This window comes from Balaenoptera borealis (assembly GCF_965194805.1).
Source record: "Balaenoptera borealis genome assembly, chromosome: X".
Lineage (NCBI taxonomy): Eukaryota > Metazoa > Chordata > Mammalia > Artiodactyla > Balaenopteridae > Balaenoptera > Balaenoptera borealis.
In genome coordinates, this window is record NC_138881.1 from 128,200,230 (window position 1) to 128,216,042 (window position 15,813).

The 15,813-nt window shown below is 57.5% G+C and overlaps 2 protein-coding genes and 1 long non-coding RNA gene across 14 annotated transcripts; 1 reads left to right on the forward strand and 2 right to left on the reverse strand.

The window, feature by feature from the left end:
• Positions 1–522: 522 nt before the first annotated feature.
• On the reverse strand, positions 523–3,679 carry DNASE1L1 (deoxyribonuclease 1 like 1; the record flags this gene model as incomplete). Its single annotated transcript, XM_082376241.1, has 7 exons — positions 523–1,036; positions 1,119–1,367; positions 1,447–1,559; positions 1,697–1,797; positions 2,886–2,972; positions 3,055–3,143; positions 3,503–3,679. Coding segments are annotated over 7 exons (969 nt in total), but the record flags the coding sequence as incomplete, so codon positions are not given.
• Positions 3,564–8,657, reverse strand: LOC309620230. The gene is made up of 4 exons (XR_014239472.1): positions 8,435–8,657; positions 5,953–6,118; positions 5,267–5,346; positions 3,564–3,702 (listed from the first exon to the last, which is right to left on the reverse strand). It is a non-coding gene; the product is annotated as an uncharacterized lncRNA (long non-coding RNA).
• Positions 5,295–15,588, forward strand: TAFAZZIN (tafazzin, phospholipid-lysophospholipid transacylase). 12 transcript variants are annotated; one of them, XR_014239470.1, is made up of 10 exons: positions 8,017–8,496; positions 8,666–8,794; positions 9,822–9,867; positions 10,112–10,197; positions 13,434–13,514; positions 13,621–13,662; positions 13,773–13,941; positions 14,087–14,139; positions 14,529–14,606; positions 15,195–15,232. XR_014239470.1 is itself a non-coding variant. In XM_082376288.1 (10 exons), the coding sequence occupies exons 1-10, from the start codon at positions 8,388–8,390 to the stop codon at positions 15,276–15,278; spliced, it is 771 nt and encodes a 256-aa protein (XP_082232414.1). In that variant the 5' UTR covers positions 8,021–8,387; the 3' UTR covers positions 15,279–15,588. The 12 variants fall into 12 exon arrangements, 8 of the variants coding, with proteins under 8 accessions (XP_082232412.1, XP_082232416.1, XP_082232415.1 ...); XR_014239471.1 differs by lacking the exon at positions 15,195–15,232 and adding an exon at positions 14,728–14,787; XM_082376288.1 differs by having other exon boundaries at positions 8,021–8,496; positions 13,879–13,941; positions 15,195–15,588.
• Positions 15,589–15,813: the final 225 nt, after the last annotated feature.

Below are 15,813 nucleotides of genomic sequence, written 5' to 3' on the forward strand. Positions count from 1 at the left end.
CTCTGTTCTCTGGGAAATGGAGCTGGGAAGGAGGGGTTCTGTGATAACACTAAGTGGAGTCATTGTTACTTCAGCGTATGTTGTATCCTGTAGCCCTTCCCCCTGGGGGATCACATAGTCACATAGTAGCTATTATGGTTGCACAGTAACTTTTGTAGATACTATAACTGGTTTACGTAGCTACTTTGTGTGCACCTGTAGCCTTGGCAACCAGCCTCTTCCAGGCAGTGCCGACAGCATCCTGGGGGGTGGGGGCCAGACTGCATGGTGGTTCTGAACATGGACTTGAGCAGAGGTGTCAGGGCAGCTAGCTGGGTTACAATGAACTTAAACATTTCCTGTTGACTAGTTACCGTGTGTGTGTGTGTGTGTGTGTGTGTAAACCGCTTATCTCCGTCCTTGTATCTAGTGGGGTCTTGATATTGTTGGTTCATATCAGTCCCATGTACGATAAAGATGACCCTTTGCCATGTCTGCTACACACGGAATATCCCTGCAGTCTAGCTTTCTGTTCTCAGCGTGTATGGTCTTGTTATACAATAAAGTTTTTTATTTCTTTGGCTGCATCGGGGTCTTAGTTGTGACACGTGGGATCTTCATTGCGGCATGGGGGATCTTAGTTCCCCAACCCCCGCCCCCCAAGCCCTGGAGCCTGCTTTTTGTCCTCACTCCTGACACTACCTGGGGGAAGAGTGGCACGGTTCCAGCCTCAGGGCCCCTGCCTTCCTCTTCCACATTCCGATGCCAAGCACAGGCCCAACCAAAGAACACGAGGCAAAGCAAAGGCACACAGGAGTGGCAGGGCAGGATAGAAGGGGGCGGGGGTCTGAGCCCAGGAAACAGCACAGGCCTCACATCTGTGGGCAGCTGGTACGCCCTGGCTTCAGGCCACCAGGCCCAGCTGGGGGGACAGGAGTGGCAGGAGAAGCAGGAGTGACAGTACCGGAGTGGCCAGGCTGACGGGCTGGACCCCGCGCACCGCACAGCTCAGCTCCACCTCCACCTCCACGGGGAAGTGATCGCTGACGTTGAGGGCCTGGGGGTGGGCAGCGGGACAAAGCGTCAGTCTCAGGGCCTAGGGACTTCGCTGTGAGCCCATTCCTGCCTCAGCCCTTTACCTCCTCCTCGGTGAGCCCACAGCCCCGGCGGAAGTCGAAGGCGCCTGTGCCGCGCAGCAGGCTCTGGAGGCGCTCCCCGTGTAGCACTACGCGGTCGTAGGTGCAGCGGGTGCTGGCCCGCACCGTGGTGTCCACGCCGTCAGCGATGGCCCAGTGGAAGGCAGCCTGAGTCCGAAGGACTAGGCCATCCAGGTGCTTTTTGGTCAGCGAAGCACAGTCAGCGTTGAAGTCCCCAAGCAGGATCACGTCCTGGAGAGGGAAGCAGCAGTCGGGCCTGGCCAGCTGGCCATCCTGTCCCCTCCCTCCCGTACAATTGGCCTAGCCCTACCTCGCTCTGCCAGCGCTGGGAGGCGTCCAGAAACACGTGGTACAGGGCGTTCAGCTCCGTCTCTACGGCCTTCGGCGTGGTGTGCAGTGGGACCAGCACCAGGCTGGGAAGGACTGCAAGGCCCCAGGGACGGAGGGCTCCCAGCCACTCCTGGCCCTCCTCTGCCCAGCACCCCCCCCGGCCCCCCGTAGAACCCACCAGAGCCCCATTCCTGCTCCCTCATAACGGGCCACCCTTCATCCCTACCTACCCTTGCTGGGCAAAGAGAACCGGCACACAAATGGCTCCCGGGCAAAGAGGTCATCCTGATCGTCGTACACGTAGGAATCCAGGACCTGCGTCTTGTGTGACCTGGTGGACCACAGGTTTCGGTTTGCAAGTGCCCACATCAGACCTGGCACTCAGGGAGGGGGCCCTCCACCAGCAGCTCCATTTCATGTAAGCACAGCCTGCCTAGCCTTTCTTTCTAGAACTTCTTTTAGATTGAGATATAATTTGCACATCGTAAAACTCACCTGTTTAAAATGCACAATTCAGTGGCGTTCAGTACATTCACAAGGTTGTGCAACCATCACCACAATCAATTTTAGAACATTCTTATCACCCCAAAGAAACCTCGCCCATGAGCAGTTCCCGATCCCCTCCCCGCCAGCCCCTGGCAGCCCCTGATCTGTCTTCTGTCTCTGTACATTCGCCTCTGCTGGACATTTCATGTGAATGGAATCCAATAATACAAAGTCTTCTGTGTCTGGTTCTTTCCCTTAGCACATGTGTTTCAGGTTCATCCAGGCTGCAGCCTGGCTCAGACTTCCTTCCTTCTTAGGCTGAATGATATTCCACTACGTGGAGAGACCGCCTTTTGTTTATCTGTTCATCAGCTGACGGACACTCGGATCATTTCCACTTTGAGATTGTTATGAGCGGTACTGCTGTATATGGGCGTGTCTCTGTTCCCCCATCATTTTGGAGTAAATTCTAGACATCATGTAATTTCATCTATGTATAGGAACAGGTCTCCTTCCCTGACTGCCACCCTTGCCCTCTCAATCCTGACCACCCCCCCACCCGAGGCTATCCTCCCAGGGACTTAGGGCTGTTTCCGGAAACTGGGTCTGCCCAGGACCCACGACAGGCCCCTGGTAAGCCTCTTCCCAGAAGCTGCAACCAATCACTCCCAAAGAGGGAGCCAGCCTCACCCCGAGCCCCTGTGGCTTCCACAGGAGAGAGGCGGGGGGCCCCACTTCTGTGCTTCCAGAAGGCCACCTGCTGGAGGGACACATGGGCACTAAAGCTGTCTGGGGTAGAGGACAAGAAGACCCCAGGGTAAAACCACTGAGGAGAAAAAGTGTGATGCGGAGGTGAGGGCCACCCTTGGGGCTATTGCGCCACCTCACACCGGGCCAAGTGTCCAGACCGCCCCGGTTACCATCTGCACTCACCGGTAGATATACACGTATTTCTCCTTGTACGTGCCACGCCCCAGCAGGAGGCTGCTCAGGAAGCTGTAGGGCCCAGAGTCATCAAATCTGCCAGGAAAGGGGAACCTCGGGTCAGCGGCCCTGAGGCTCGGTGGGGCCCCCAGTTTAGACCCCCCAGAGCCCTCCTCACCGATTGAGTTCTCGAAGCAGGAGCGGGATGGCACTGCCAGTAGAGTCCACCACCTCCTGCAGCACTGTGATGTCACAGCGAGCCAGGATCTGCAGGACACCAGGAAGGCCAGCCCCACTCAGTGCCAGCCACCCTGGGAGAGGGGTGGTATCCCTGGGGACCTGGCACCAGCGCGGCCAAGAGTGTCATGACATGCTGGCTGCAGACCAAACAGAGCAGCGAGGCTAGAAGGGACCTGGGAGAAGACTGAATGCCATCTCCACCAACACCACACCCACTTTATGGAGGAGGAGACTGAGGCCAGCGACAGGGAAGAACGGTGCTCCATGTCTCCACACCATGTCTCCTGATGTCCCCTCTTCTCTGGCACATGCCCCTGGTCAGGTAGGGCTAGGGGCTTTGGGTCATGGTCCTTAGGGGCACAGCTTCTCTGCAGTGATGAACCTACCCGAACTAAGGTGTCCAGCACAGGCTCCTTGGCCACCTTGTTGAGCGTCAGCCGCTGGGTGTTAAAAGCACAGATGTGAAAGGCCTCAGCGCCACCAGCCAGGAGGAGGAGCAGGAGCAGTGCATGGCCGTGTATGGGCTTCTGGAACCCTCCAGAGGAATCCAGGTTGCTCCAGGTTCAGGTCCCAGTCGGGCTCAATTCTAGTTCCAGAAGGACATGGTAATATGCGACAGAGAAAGTGATGCCATCCTGCTGCTGCCCAGCACCAGCCTCCCAGAGCTGCCAGCACCACACATTTCCTGCCTTTCTTCCTTGTGGACACCTTCCGACATCAGCATGTATGGTTCAATCCCATTCTTTTTAATTGCGGTCAAATACACATAGCATCAAGTTCACCATCTTAACCATTTTTAAGTTCAGTGGCATGAAGCACCTTCACATTGTTGTGCAACCATCCCCACCATCCATCCCCAGAACTTTTCCATCTTCCCAAACTGAAACTCTGTCCCCATCAGACACTAACCCCCACCCCCCTCCCCCAGCCCGTGGCCCCCCATCCTGCTTTCCGTCTCTAGGAATCTGACGACTCTAAGCGGCTCATACAAGTGGAGTCACACAGTATCTGTCTGTTTGTGACCGTTTGATTTCACTGATCATAATGTGCTCATTTCATCCACGTCAGAATGTCCTTCCTTTTAAATTCTAAATAACATTCCACTGTATGGATGGACCACATTTTGTTCATCTATTCACCTATCCATGGACACTGGGTTGCTTCCACTTTCTGGCTACCGTCAATAGTGCTACTGTGAACGTGAGTGTACAAATATCTCTTCAAGTTCCTGCTTTCGATCCTTTTGGTTAGATACCTAGAAGTGAAATTGCTGGAACATATGGTAATTCTATATTTAATTTTTTTGAGGAACTGCCATACTATTTTCCACAGTGGCTGCCCCATCTTACATTCCCACCAGCAGTTCACAAGGGTTCAACCTTAGAGTTGATTCCAACTTTTCACCGCCATTAGCAACTAGAAGGACCATCTTCGTGCATCTCTGTCTCCTCACTTGGCAGACATTACGTTTAAGACAAACTCCCAGCAGTATAATTGCTGGATTCAAGGGCGTATGCATTTAGAATGATCTCGGATACCACAAATCACCACACTGCAGTGTGTGATGGAGGCCCTCTCCCCATCCCCTCTACCACTGGTGAGCCCTACTTGTTCATCTTACCAGCTGGAGCCCCCCTCTTCCTGAGTGTCTTTCTCAGTTTATCTTTCTCTCAGGCTCCCAGGCTTTGCCCTGTCTTTTGGGCTCAGACCCTTGCTCAACTTCCTGTAGGTGTTGCCCTCATACAGCGACGTAAGTCCCTCTACTTCTGTCTGCCTGCTTTTCTCTGTTGCCTTGTCACCTTCCCCCTTGGTTTCACTTTCTGCCCGCCTGGGCTCCATGCCTGTTTCTCCCTAGCCACCTGCTCTGTCATTCATGCTAGTTTGGGTCCCCTGCCCTGGTATCTATTCTGGGATGTATGTAGGCCTTTAGGCAGCCCTGGGCTGGCGAGGGCAGGCTTGGAGGCTGTGGGGCCAGGGGCTCCCAGGTGGGCGGAGGAAAAGAACTAGAGAGTTCCTGGCCTCAGCCCAAAGTCGGTCCGGGCTCCCAACACCAGCCCTTAGCCCCAGCCCTGGGATTCCCTTCCCCTCTCGCCTTCCCTCACAGGCTGGGGGCAACTTCCTCCTTCCCTCTGGCCAGAGGGCTCCCATACCTGCACAGACCGGGTCGTCTCCACACCACCTTCCTGTGCTGTGAGCGGATCGCGACTCCCCACGGAATCACAGCGTCTGCCTGGGCAGAGACGGCAGACGAAAAATGAGGTACAGGCTCTCAACTCTCCCCACCCGTCCGGGCTGGTTCGGCAGCCCCACCCTTCCCGGTGGGCGGGCCCGGCCCTGGCTCCGTCCCGGAGGCCGCAGGGAGGTTGGGCAGCGGGCCTGGCGCGGACCTGGCCGCCCACTTTCCCACCAGACCCCGCCTTCCCCGCCCGGGTGGGACAGGGCGCTAGCGGAGGCGAAGGCGGGGGAAGGTTTGAGCAGATGACCGAGCTGTGAGTCAGAGTTTTGCCTGTGCCCAGGGCGCGCGGCGAGGGGCTGCGCGCGCCCGAGCGCAGACTCCGTTCTGCGCTCTCCCAGGCCCGGCGCTCAGCCCCCGTCCCCGGCCGCCTGCAGGAAGGATACGGTGGGGAAGACTCCAGAGCTGGAGCGTGTGCCCGACAGAGGGAAGCCCCGCGGCGAGCCTGGGCACCCCCGAGGACAAGAGCCTTCTCTCCAAGTCCTCGGGCCGGGCCCGGTGTGGCTGCGCACTTCTGAGCGCTCTGAATACCCAAAGCGAGCGACAGTCGGCGCAGGAACTGGCCATGGTGGTGGAAGCCGAGGGAGGACTAAAAAACTGTACCTGAGAGATTAGAGCGCTGGCAGCTCAGTGCCCCGTGGGGGTCCTGCACTGTCGCTGCTGGGACAAGTGGGAGACTCAGGCGGTGTCTGCGGGCGGGCGATGGGTCCTTACTGGATGGTTGCAGTGCGGTCTTCGGGGCAATGTCCCCGTTGGCAGGACCTACGTGCTAATGGATTTGGGGTGGTGATGAGCCGAAGATTGGGAATTTTTTTATTTTTCCGCGTCTTGCTGGATCTTAGTTCCGGACCAGGGATTGAACCCAGGCCCTCCGCAGTGAGAGCACCGACTCCTAACCACTGGACCGCCAGGGAATTCCCGGGAAAAATATTTTTTAATCAATAAAATTATACTTTGCTTTAAAAATAAAAAATAGACTGCTTAACGACTACAGGGCTTTCTTTTTGGGGTGATGAACATGTTTGGACCTAGTTAGAGGTGGTGCTTGACAACACTGAGGGTGTACTAAACGATATAAAATACTGTAATATATATAGTATTTCCTATTGTATGTTATATGCCGCTATATATTACATATTGCATCACATGTTACATTATATTACATACATACATTCGTATAGTACAATGCTGTAATATTGTGATTATATAAAATTGTAGGGCTTCCCTGGTGGCACAGTGGTTAAGAATCCGCCTGCCAATGCAGGGGACACGGGTTCGAGCCCTGGTCCGGGAAGATCCCACATGCCGCGGAGCAACTAAGCCATGTGCCACAACTACTGAGCCTGCGCTCTAGAGCCCACGAGCCACAACTACTGAAGCCCGCGTGCCACAACTACTGAAGCCCGCGTGCCACAACTACTGAAGCCCGTGTGCCACAATTACTGAAGCCCGCGTGCCACAATTACTGAAGCCCTCGTGCCTAGAGCCCACGCTCCGCAACAAGAGAAGCTGCCGCAGTGAGAAGCCCGCGCACTGCAACGGAAGAGTAGCCCCCGCTCCATGCAACTAGAGAAAGCCCACGCGCAGCAACGAAGACCCAATGCAGCCAAAAATAAATTAATTAATTTAAAAAATTAAATAAATTGTATGGGGACTTCCCTGGTGGCGCAGGGGTTAAGAACCCGCCTGCCAATGCAGGGGACATGGGTTCGAGCCCTGGGTCTGGGAAGATCCCACATGCCACGGAGCAACTAAGCTCGTGCGCCACAACTACTGAGCCTGCGCTCTAGAGCCCACGAGCCACAACTACTGAGCCTGCACTCTGCAACTACTGAAGCCCGTGCACCTAGAGCCCATGCTCCATAACAAGATAAGCCGCCGCAATGAGAAGCCCGCACACCACAGCGAAGAGTAGCCCCCGCTTGCAGCAACTAGAGAAAGCCCGCGTGCAGCAACGAAGACCCAACGCAGCCAAAAATAAATAAATTAATAAATTAATTTTTTTTAAAAATAAATTGTATGTAGCTAATTATGTAAAATTACATAATGTAACATATACAACATATAACATTACATATGTTACATACATAAAATAATGTATGAATATAAAATGCTATAAAATACTATAAAATGGTTAATTCCATGTTATATGAAATTAATGAAAACAAAGGGAGAAAAAAACTAAAGTAAAAGTGCTCCGCCAGTCCCGATCTTTTTTTTTTTTTTTAAATAAATTTATTTTATTTATTTATTTTTGGCTGCATTGGGTCTTCGTTGCTGCGCGCAGTGTGCGGGCTTCTCATTGCGGTGGCTTCTCTTGTTGCGGAGCACGGGCTCTAGGCGCGCGGGCTTCAGTAGTTGTAGCACGTGGGCTTAGCTGCTCCGCGGCATGCGGGATCTTCCCTGACCAGAGCTCAAACCCGTGTCCCCCAGCATTGGCAAGCGGACTCCTAACCACTGCACCACCAGGGAAGCTAGCCCTGATCTTGCGTGGTGTCAGGTAATCGTGCTGCGCAGCCCGTGTTACTCACGGAGCCTTTACCAGGGAGGAACTAATGAGACAAAACGGACCTGCAGCCAGACGGCAGCCTCAAATCCGGCCTGCTCCGGAGCGGGGCGGGGCCACGCGGCCCGCGGGCCCGCCCCCGCTGCCGTCAAGCGGCCCGGGCGCGTTTTGCGACAGACGGCGGTAGAGCCCGGCGCCGTCGCAGGCTCGCTTTCCGGCGGGTGCGGGGGCCTCGCGGCTGTTGGCCCCGTCCGCGCTAGGTCCTCAGTGCGCACCCCGTGTCCTGGCTCCAGGGCGGCTAGTGTGTGGCGAGAGATCGGGGCCGGGCCCGGTTCCGGCCTGACCCACTAGGTGACCTTGGTCGAGTCCCCTGTCGCGCCGAGCCGCGGCGCCCGTCTGTGGCGCGGGCCTGTTAGGGACCCATTCCCCGAGCGGTTGAGGACACGGACCTAGAGTAGCCCCACAGCCTGCCCCAGGGCAGGGGGAGCGCCGGGCCGCCGGGGGCGGTGGGGGAAGCTTGGTCGGGGGGGAGATGCCCCTACATGTGAAATGGCCGTTCCCCGCGGTGCCGCCGCTCACCTGGACCCTGGCCAGCAGCGTCGTCATGGGCTTGGTGGGCACCTACAGCTGCTTCTGGACCAGTGAGTGGACCCAAAGCCGAGGCAGGGTTGGCCACGGGTCTCCACGCCCAACCAGAGTTGGTGTTCGGGGTTGGGGGCGCTGGCAGGGGCTGGCTTGGCCGGGGGTGGGGGGAGCCCTGGGCTCCCCGGAAAGGAGGCCAAGATCCCGACCCTTCCCCTCTCCCGCCAGAGTGCATGAACCACCTCACCGTCCACAACAAGGAGGTGCTGTACGAGCTCATCGAGAACCGAGGCCCAGCCACGCCCCTCATCACGGTGTCCAATCACCAGTCCTGCATGGATGACCCTCATCTCTGGGGTACACGGGCCAGTGTGCTGGGTTTGGGGAAGCAAGGAGGGAGCCTGGGACAGGGCCAAACACAAGCAGAACAAACTCACTCCTCACGGGCTGCTTTGCATAGCTCTGGCACTCCTGTTTCTGGGATGTCCTGCCCCAGGGATGAAAGTTTGATCTGTGGCCCCTTCAGCATCCTCCTGGGGAGTGTAATTTGGAGAGGGCCCCAGATGTTTGGAGGGAACGGCTGCAGGGCACGGTCTGACGGCTTCTCTCCTCTGGTGTGTCTGCCAGGCCCGGTGTGCCAGGCCCTCCGTCCTCTAAGCCGCTGACGGTCCCAAAGAGCCTTGGGAATAAACCTGAGGACCACAGAGTGTCCTGTCAAGGCAACTCTGGGCGAGGGGCTGGAAGACCTGTGTCCTGTTTCCAGGTTTGCCCCAGGCTGGGTTTGTAGCCTTCCACCAGCCTCGTTTGGGAGCCGGCTTCCCCACCTAGAAGTTCCTGCTCTGCTGACTTCACGGGGAGTGGCTTGGCTCCAGTAACCCAGATGGCTGGTTACAGGGGTGCCCGGGGCTCCCACTGCTGAACTCAGGAGGTTATAGACTAGGAGGTAGAGCTCGTGGGGAGCCATTTAGTCAAATCAGAGCCTTTCATAGCTCACCCTTGCCGCCGGGCAGAGCATGGCCCGCAGGGTGCCACAGGCAGATTCCAGGAGACCAGGAAGGAGGCTCTAGAGCCATCCAGTAACCTGGACCAGGGGTGTGGCAGTGACAATGGGGGAATGGGTAGAAGAATAGGCAGCGTCAGAATGTATCGGGGAGGTAGGCAGACCAGCTGTGGTGACTAATAAGACATAGGGGGTGAGAGAGAGGGAGGGGCCAGGGAGAACTTGGGGGTCCAGCCCAAGGGTCGGGAAGATGCCACTTTGGGCCGTAGGGAAATGGTAGTGCTGCTGTCCATGTCCCTCATTCCCCGAAACAGGGTGACAGAAATCGGCGCCCCCTAGGCACAAGGTAAGTTGGGGCATGAAGCCTTTCCTCTCCTTCTCCAGGGATCCTGAAACCCCGCCACATCTGGAACCTGAAGTTGATGCGTTGGTGAGGAGCAGTGGGCCCCTCGTGGTGGGCTGGCAGGCTTCACCTGTCTCTGCCCAGGTCTGCCCTCCCCCTACTGTGCCCAGGAGGAGCCTCCAGCAGTCCAGGCAGGGCACGGGGTGGGGCCCCGCAGGCCCCCCTGTGCCTCCATTCTGCACTGCCCACGATGTCAGGCCTCATGCTGGGAGCAGGGCAGAGAAGCAGGGTGCAGGGGAGGCCACGGTGACCGCGTCTGTCCCCGCTCCAGGACCCCCGCGGCCGCAGACATCTGCTTCACCAAGGAGCTGCACTCCCACTTCTTCAGCTTGGGCAAGTGCGTGCCCGTGTGCCGAGGTGAGGTGCTTCTGGGGGCTTCTCTGGCCTCCCTTGGGGCCGGGAGACTGGTGGCCCGTGCCTCTGGCTTGGCAGTGCTGGGAGTAGAGGGACCCTGCTGGGACAGGGAGCCGGGGGCCGCTGCCTCACTCGCGTGAGGCCCAGCTTCATCCTGCGGCGGGAGGGGTGGCGGTGGCTTCTTGGAGAGCACTCCATTCCCTGCGACTGCCTGAGGACTGTGTGCCCCCGGCTCCGGTGTTAGAAGTGGACGAGGCGTTATCCCCGGTTCCTTCTCTTGAGGACGTTGCTGAGAGAGACTCACTGACGGCAGTGTGGTGTCATCAGTGTGTGATGGTGGTGGCCTGTGCTGTAGGGTGAGGGGTGTGACGTTGAGTGATTACTCAGCACCTCTCAGCTTCCGGAGGTAGGGCCCATTTTCATCCCCCTTCTCCAGACAAAGGGGCTCAGAGGGATAAAGGTGCTGGCCCAAGGTCACAGGGCAAGAGGTGGCAAAGCCAGGATTCAAATCCAGGTTGCTTTTTCCTCTGGGGAAGCAGGGTTTTTCCAGGGAGAATATGAAAGGAAAGGCATCCTAGACACGGGAAGCATGTAGCAGACACTGGAGAGGTACGTGATAAAGGTAGAAAATGTGCATTGCAGGCTGAAAGTGAAGGTCCTGGAACAATCATGTGAAGAATTTGGGCTCCGTTTTCTCATCAGGGTAGTGACGGGGCTTTCGAGTGTGGTTAGAGAGAGAGTCCCCGGCTGCAGTGTGCCTGGAGGGCAGAAGCGGGGTCCAGGATTGTAGCTGGGCCTCTGGCGGTCACCACGGAGAGCAGAGATGAGGCGGCTTTGGGATACGCTCTGGAGGCGGAGTGGACAGGACTTGATAGGTTGGGTGTAGGAGGGGGCGAGGAAAAGGAAATGCAAAGATGACACTAGGTGATGTCTGGAAACGGTGAGCCACTGGGAGGATGGGACTAGGGGAAGGCAGCATGGCGCTTGAGAGGGGCCTGTCACCTGAGGAGGCGAGCGGTCCAGAGACAGTGAGATGCGCAGCTCTGGAACTCGAAAGAACGCTTGGGAATAAAGATATCGGAACTCAACCGCAAACAAAGTCACAAACATACAACTGAGATCGTAGACGGGGAGAGCACGGAGAGAGCAGGGGCCCAGGACAGCACCTCAGCACAGAAGGAGACACGAGCCACCAAGACAGCAGAGAGCAGTGGCCAGAGAGGAAAGAAGCAAAGCAGGGCCCCTCGGTACTGTGGAAGCCTCCAGTGACCCTGGAGAAGCCATTTCTCTGGACTGACGGCCACAGGAGCTTCGGGGCGGGGCGCGGAGTGGACAGCGGGCTGGCCACTCCTCCCAGAGGTTGGATTGTGAAGAGGAAGTAACCAAAGGGCGTTGGAGGTCAGGGAAATCTTACTTCTAGTAGATGGAAGTAAAACATGGTAAAATCCAATAAAGTAACCTCAAATAATAAACAAGGTTCTTTAACGAAAAGCTGCAGCGCCCACCCTCCAGATCTGCAGACCTGGTTACTCCCCAGAGATAGCCACCTGGAACACTTTCTCTTTTTGCTGCTTTTGGAGGCTGCTTCCTTTCACTAAAACACAAGCAGAGGCTACAACGTCACGGCAAGTGACCGTGGCGTTGTTTATCATGCACTGCTCTGAGAGGTGGCGACTCTGCTCTTGTACCCCATCCCTGAGTCTCAGTTCCTCCTTTCTGCGACCTCAGAGGCCTTCCATGTCCACTTCTAGTCTCATTCTTCTTTTTGACCCGCATCTAAGTTTTATTGCACAATAAAAGCAGCACGTGAAATCTTAATCCTAAGCACCTTCTGGTGAGAGAAAGTGGGCAGGGACAAGCTGTTTCTCAAATGCATTTGACATGCAGCAAAGATCTAACAACACGTATTGAAGCAAAGGAAGTATCTGTCATATGTTGCTTCTGTGTTCCAGAAAATTCCCCTTTCCCCCCAAGCATAGGCCTTGTGATAGGACGTGAAGTGTCAGGGTGATCTTGCACAAGCTATACAAGTGAGTAGAAGTAGCATTTGCAAAAGCTAAACATTATGAAGTGTTGCTCCCAAAGCACGGTATTTGTAACTTTTGATTCCAAGCGGATGGCTCGGTTGCACCGTGGGGTTTTGTAGAGCGGGAGCCTGCGCCCCTGCAGCCCACCCCTACCGGCTAATGCGAGCCCAGGTAGCGAAACTGCTGCTCTCAGCCGCGACGCCCTGAGAAACTGCAGTGGGTGACTGCTCCCCAGCTCCAGCCCCCGAGGGAGCTGCCGGGCCGGGTTCCCATTTGGGTTGGGTTGAGACTCCTGGATCCCTATCTAGCACCTTCCAAAGACTCCGCCTTGCACAGAACAGGTTAAAAGTCCATTTCTTAGTGCATTGGCCCAAATAGTCCCGGTGTCAGTCTGTCTGTCTGTCTCCCTCTTTGTGATGCGGCTCTCTACTCCTTGCTTGATAACATAAGGATATTTACCCCGCTTCTTCAACCTCCCCCCTCCTCTGTCTCCGTCCACTCTACGGACAAGGTTGACGAGTGAGGCTCTTACTGCGCGTGGGTACAGATTGCCCCCACGTGCCTCCAAGTCAAGAGCCAGCATGCGGCATTAGGCATTCATGTCTGTGTTGTTGCTGACCGCCGGGCCACCTGGGTCCAGTGTCGTGGTCTCAGGGCAACTCCAAGGCGAGTGTTGCTAGCATTGGGGGCGGCTCAACCCTGCTGTTTTCCATGTAGCAGGTTTGAGTTTTCCCCAGCTCTCAGTGACACTGTGTTCCGTCAAATGTTCTCCCGTGCCCGAGAGGCCTGGCTGAGGGTGAGTCTACTTTTCACGGGGAGCCCTTCAAGGAAGGGGCCAGCAGGAGGCAGGGCCAGCAGAGGCTGAGGGCTCAGGAAGGGCTGGGGGGCCTGTGAGGAGTGGCTGCGGGAACTGGCCTGGCAGAGACCCCGGGGAAAGGGTCGCTGTCCAGAATCTGGGGCCCACGACGTGAGGCTGGAAATCACGAACAGACTGGGCCAGAGGCAGCAAATGGTAGGCTCGCCCCAGGCTCATCCTAAAGCTCCAAGAGCCCAATCAGGGAGGCGGCTGAGCAGGCCCGAGAGGGACCGGCCTTGGAAGGTGTTCGTGTGGGCCCCCTGCTGGGGGATGGGGAGCTGCTGCTTTGCGCCCAGGGAGGGCGGAGGAGGGGCCCTGGAGGATGGAGACTGAAGGGAGGGACTGCCTCTTGGCAGGAGATGGCGTCTACCAGAAGGGAATGGATTTCATTTTGGAGAAGCTCAACCACGGGGACTGGGTGCACATCTTCCCGGAAGGTCAGTGGGGCTGGCAGGGCCGTGACCCTCAAGAATATGGGTGGGACTGCCCCCCCGCCGCCACCCGGCACTCCCCAAGCCTCACCTCCATCCTGTCTCTCAACAGGGAAAGTGAACATGAGCTCCGAGTTCCTGCGCTTCAAGTGGGGTAAGAGCCACTGGCCCTCCCCGGCTGGGTTGGACTGTGGCAGCTGGGGCAGAGGAGCACGTTGTGGGCAGCGGGAAGGGCAGGCGCCGAGACGAGGGCTTGCCTTGCAGACGTGCTGGCCCAGGGCAGCTGCTGGGGGAGGGCAGGCGTGGCCCCGGCCGTAGGCTGGCACCGAAGCTCCGCTCATGCCACCATTCCTGCCTCTCCCTGGGGTAGGAATCGGACGCCTGATCGCCGAATGTCACCTCAATCCTGTCATTCTGCCGCTGTGGCATGTCGGTGAGCCAAGGCTGCGGCCCAGGGAGAGGGGCTTCGCTCGGTGGTGTTGGCGGGTGGGTCTCCTCTGGGTGGCAGAGAGGGGGTGCCCGGGCTGCCCTGCTCCACCCCACACCTGCTTCCCAGCCTTCTGTCTGCTGTGCTACAGGAATGAACGACGTCCTTCCTAACAGCCCGCCCTACTTCCCCCGCTTTGGACAGGTGGGTAGGGCTGCTGACCTTGTCTGTCTGTCTGTCTGTCTGCCATCTGCCCCGTGACTCCCACTCAGCACCACTGAGGCCAGATTCAGGAGGCTGCAGCAGGGGGAACGGAGTGAAGTGGGGTGGGGGGCTTCCTGGCACCAAGGCCGGGGCAGGGGCAGGCCTTGGGATTGGGACAGGACAGGATGGGATGACTAGGGCATGGACCCCGGCACTGCGATGGCCCTTGGATGTCACTGAGCCCAACTACCTCATTTTAGAGAGGTTAGAGTGGACCCGAAGGAGTACTCAGCAAGGTGGGGACAGGATTTGGCCTCTGGCTGCCCAGGGTGCTGGGGCTGTGGGCACCCCCCGCTCCTGTCCCCCACCAGTGGTCCGTCTCCCCACAGAAAATCACCGTGCTGATTGGGAAGCCCTTCAGTGCCCTGCCTGTGCTTGAGCGGCTCCGGGCAGAGAACAAGTCAGCTGTGAGTTTCTCCCCCAGGCCATCCCAGAGCTGTCCTAGCCCATCCCAGTGCCCTTGGCCTCCCAGGGACCCTGGGCGAAGCTCCCTGAGGGCTGCAGGCCAGCCCCAGTCCTTCCCCTCAGGTGGAGATTCGCAAAGCCCTGACGGACTTCATCCAGGAGGAATTCCAGCGCCTGAAGAGCCAGGCCGAGCAGCTCCACAACCACCTGCAGGCCGGGAGATAGGCACCACCCCGCCCAGACCCTGCCCCGGCTTCCTCTTGGACTGGAGCGGGAGCGGGGAGGGGCGGCGAGGCCTGGGACAGAGGCAGCTCTGGGACCCGAGTCCCAGCTGCCGGGCGATCGGTGCCGCCTTTGGGTTCTCGCCCTACACGGGGCTGGGCTGGGGGATGGACTGATGCTTTGAGCTCAGGTACGGTTTTTTAGACAGATTTGTACAGAACCCTTAACGGGTGCCCTCTCCTAGTTGGTGAGCGTTCCAGCTCCTCTGTGGTTCTTCAGCTGAAAGAAGGGTCTCAGCTGCTCCTCCCACTTGGCCACGCAGGGAGGAAGACATTTAGGCAGGGGCCTCCTTCCTTCTTGCCTTCAAGGTGTTCTCTCCCAGGGCCGGGCACTGGAGGAGGGCAGTAGAAGCGGGGCGGTGGCCAGGCCTGGCTTCTACCCGCCTGCCCTGATCCAGGAGCTGCTCACCACTTCCTCAGGGATGGCCGTCAGCCACGTCTTCCTTCTGCCCGCGCTCCCCACAGGCGTGGGACCCTCGGGCAGGGCCCAGCCCTGGGCTGCAGGTAGAAGAGCTGCCCTTTCCCAGAAGTGGAGCCCAGCCAAGTGGAGCCTGCAGCAAGGGCCCAAGACCCGGCCCCTTGCCCCCATGCTGGGGCCCACCGACTTCTCCGTCCTTTCCACCTCCCTGGCGTCACTTGAATCCCCTGGGGCCTGGGTTTTCATGTTTTATAAACAATAAAGCATCTGTGTTGTGCTCTTTTACATCTGGCCTCTCTGTAGGGGTGGGGGTGGGAGGTGACCCTCTGGACAGGAAGGCTGGACCTTAGAGCTCTGGGCACATCAAGAGCACTTGACCAGATGGGCTCTCAGTGTGTACCAGTCACCTAAGACTTCCGTCATTGTCTATAATCCCCATACAACCTTGCAAAAGTAGGGATTAATCTCATTCTGCAAAGGATGCAGAGCGAGGTTAATGGACTTGCTTCA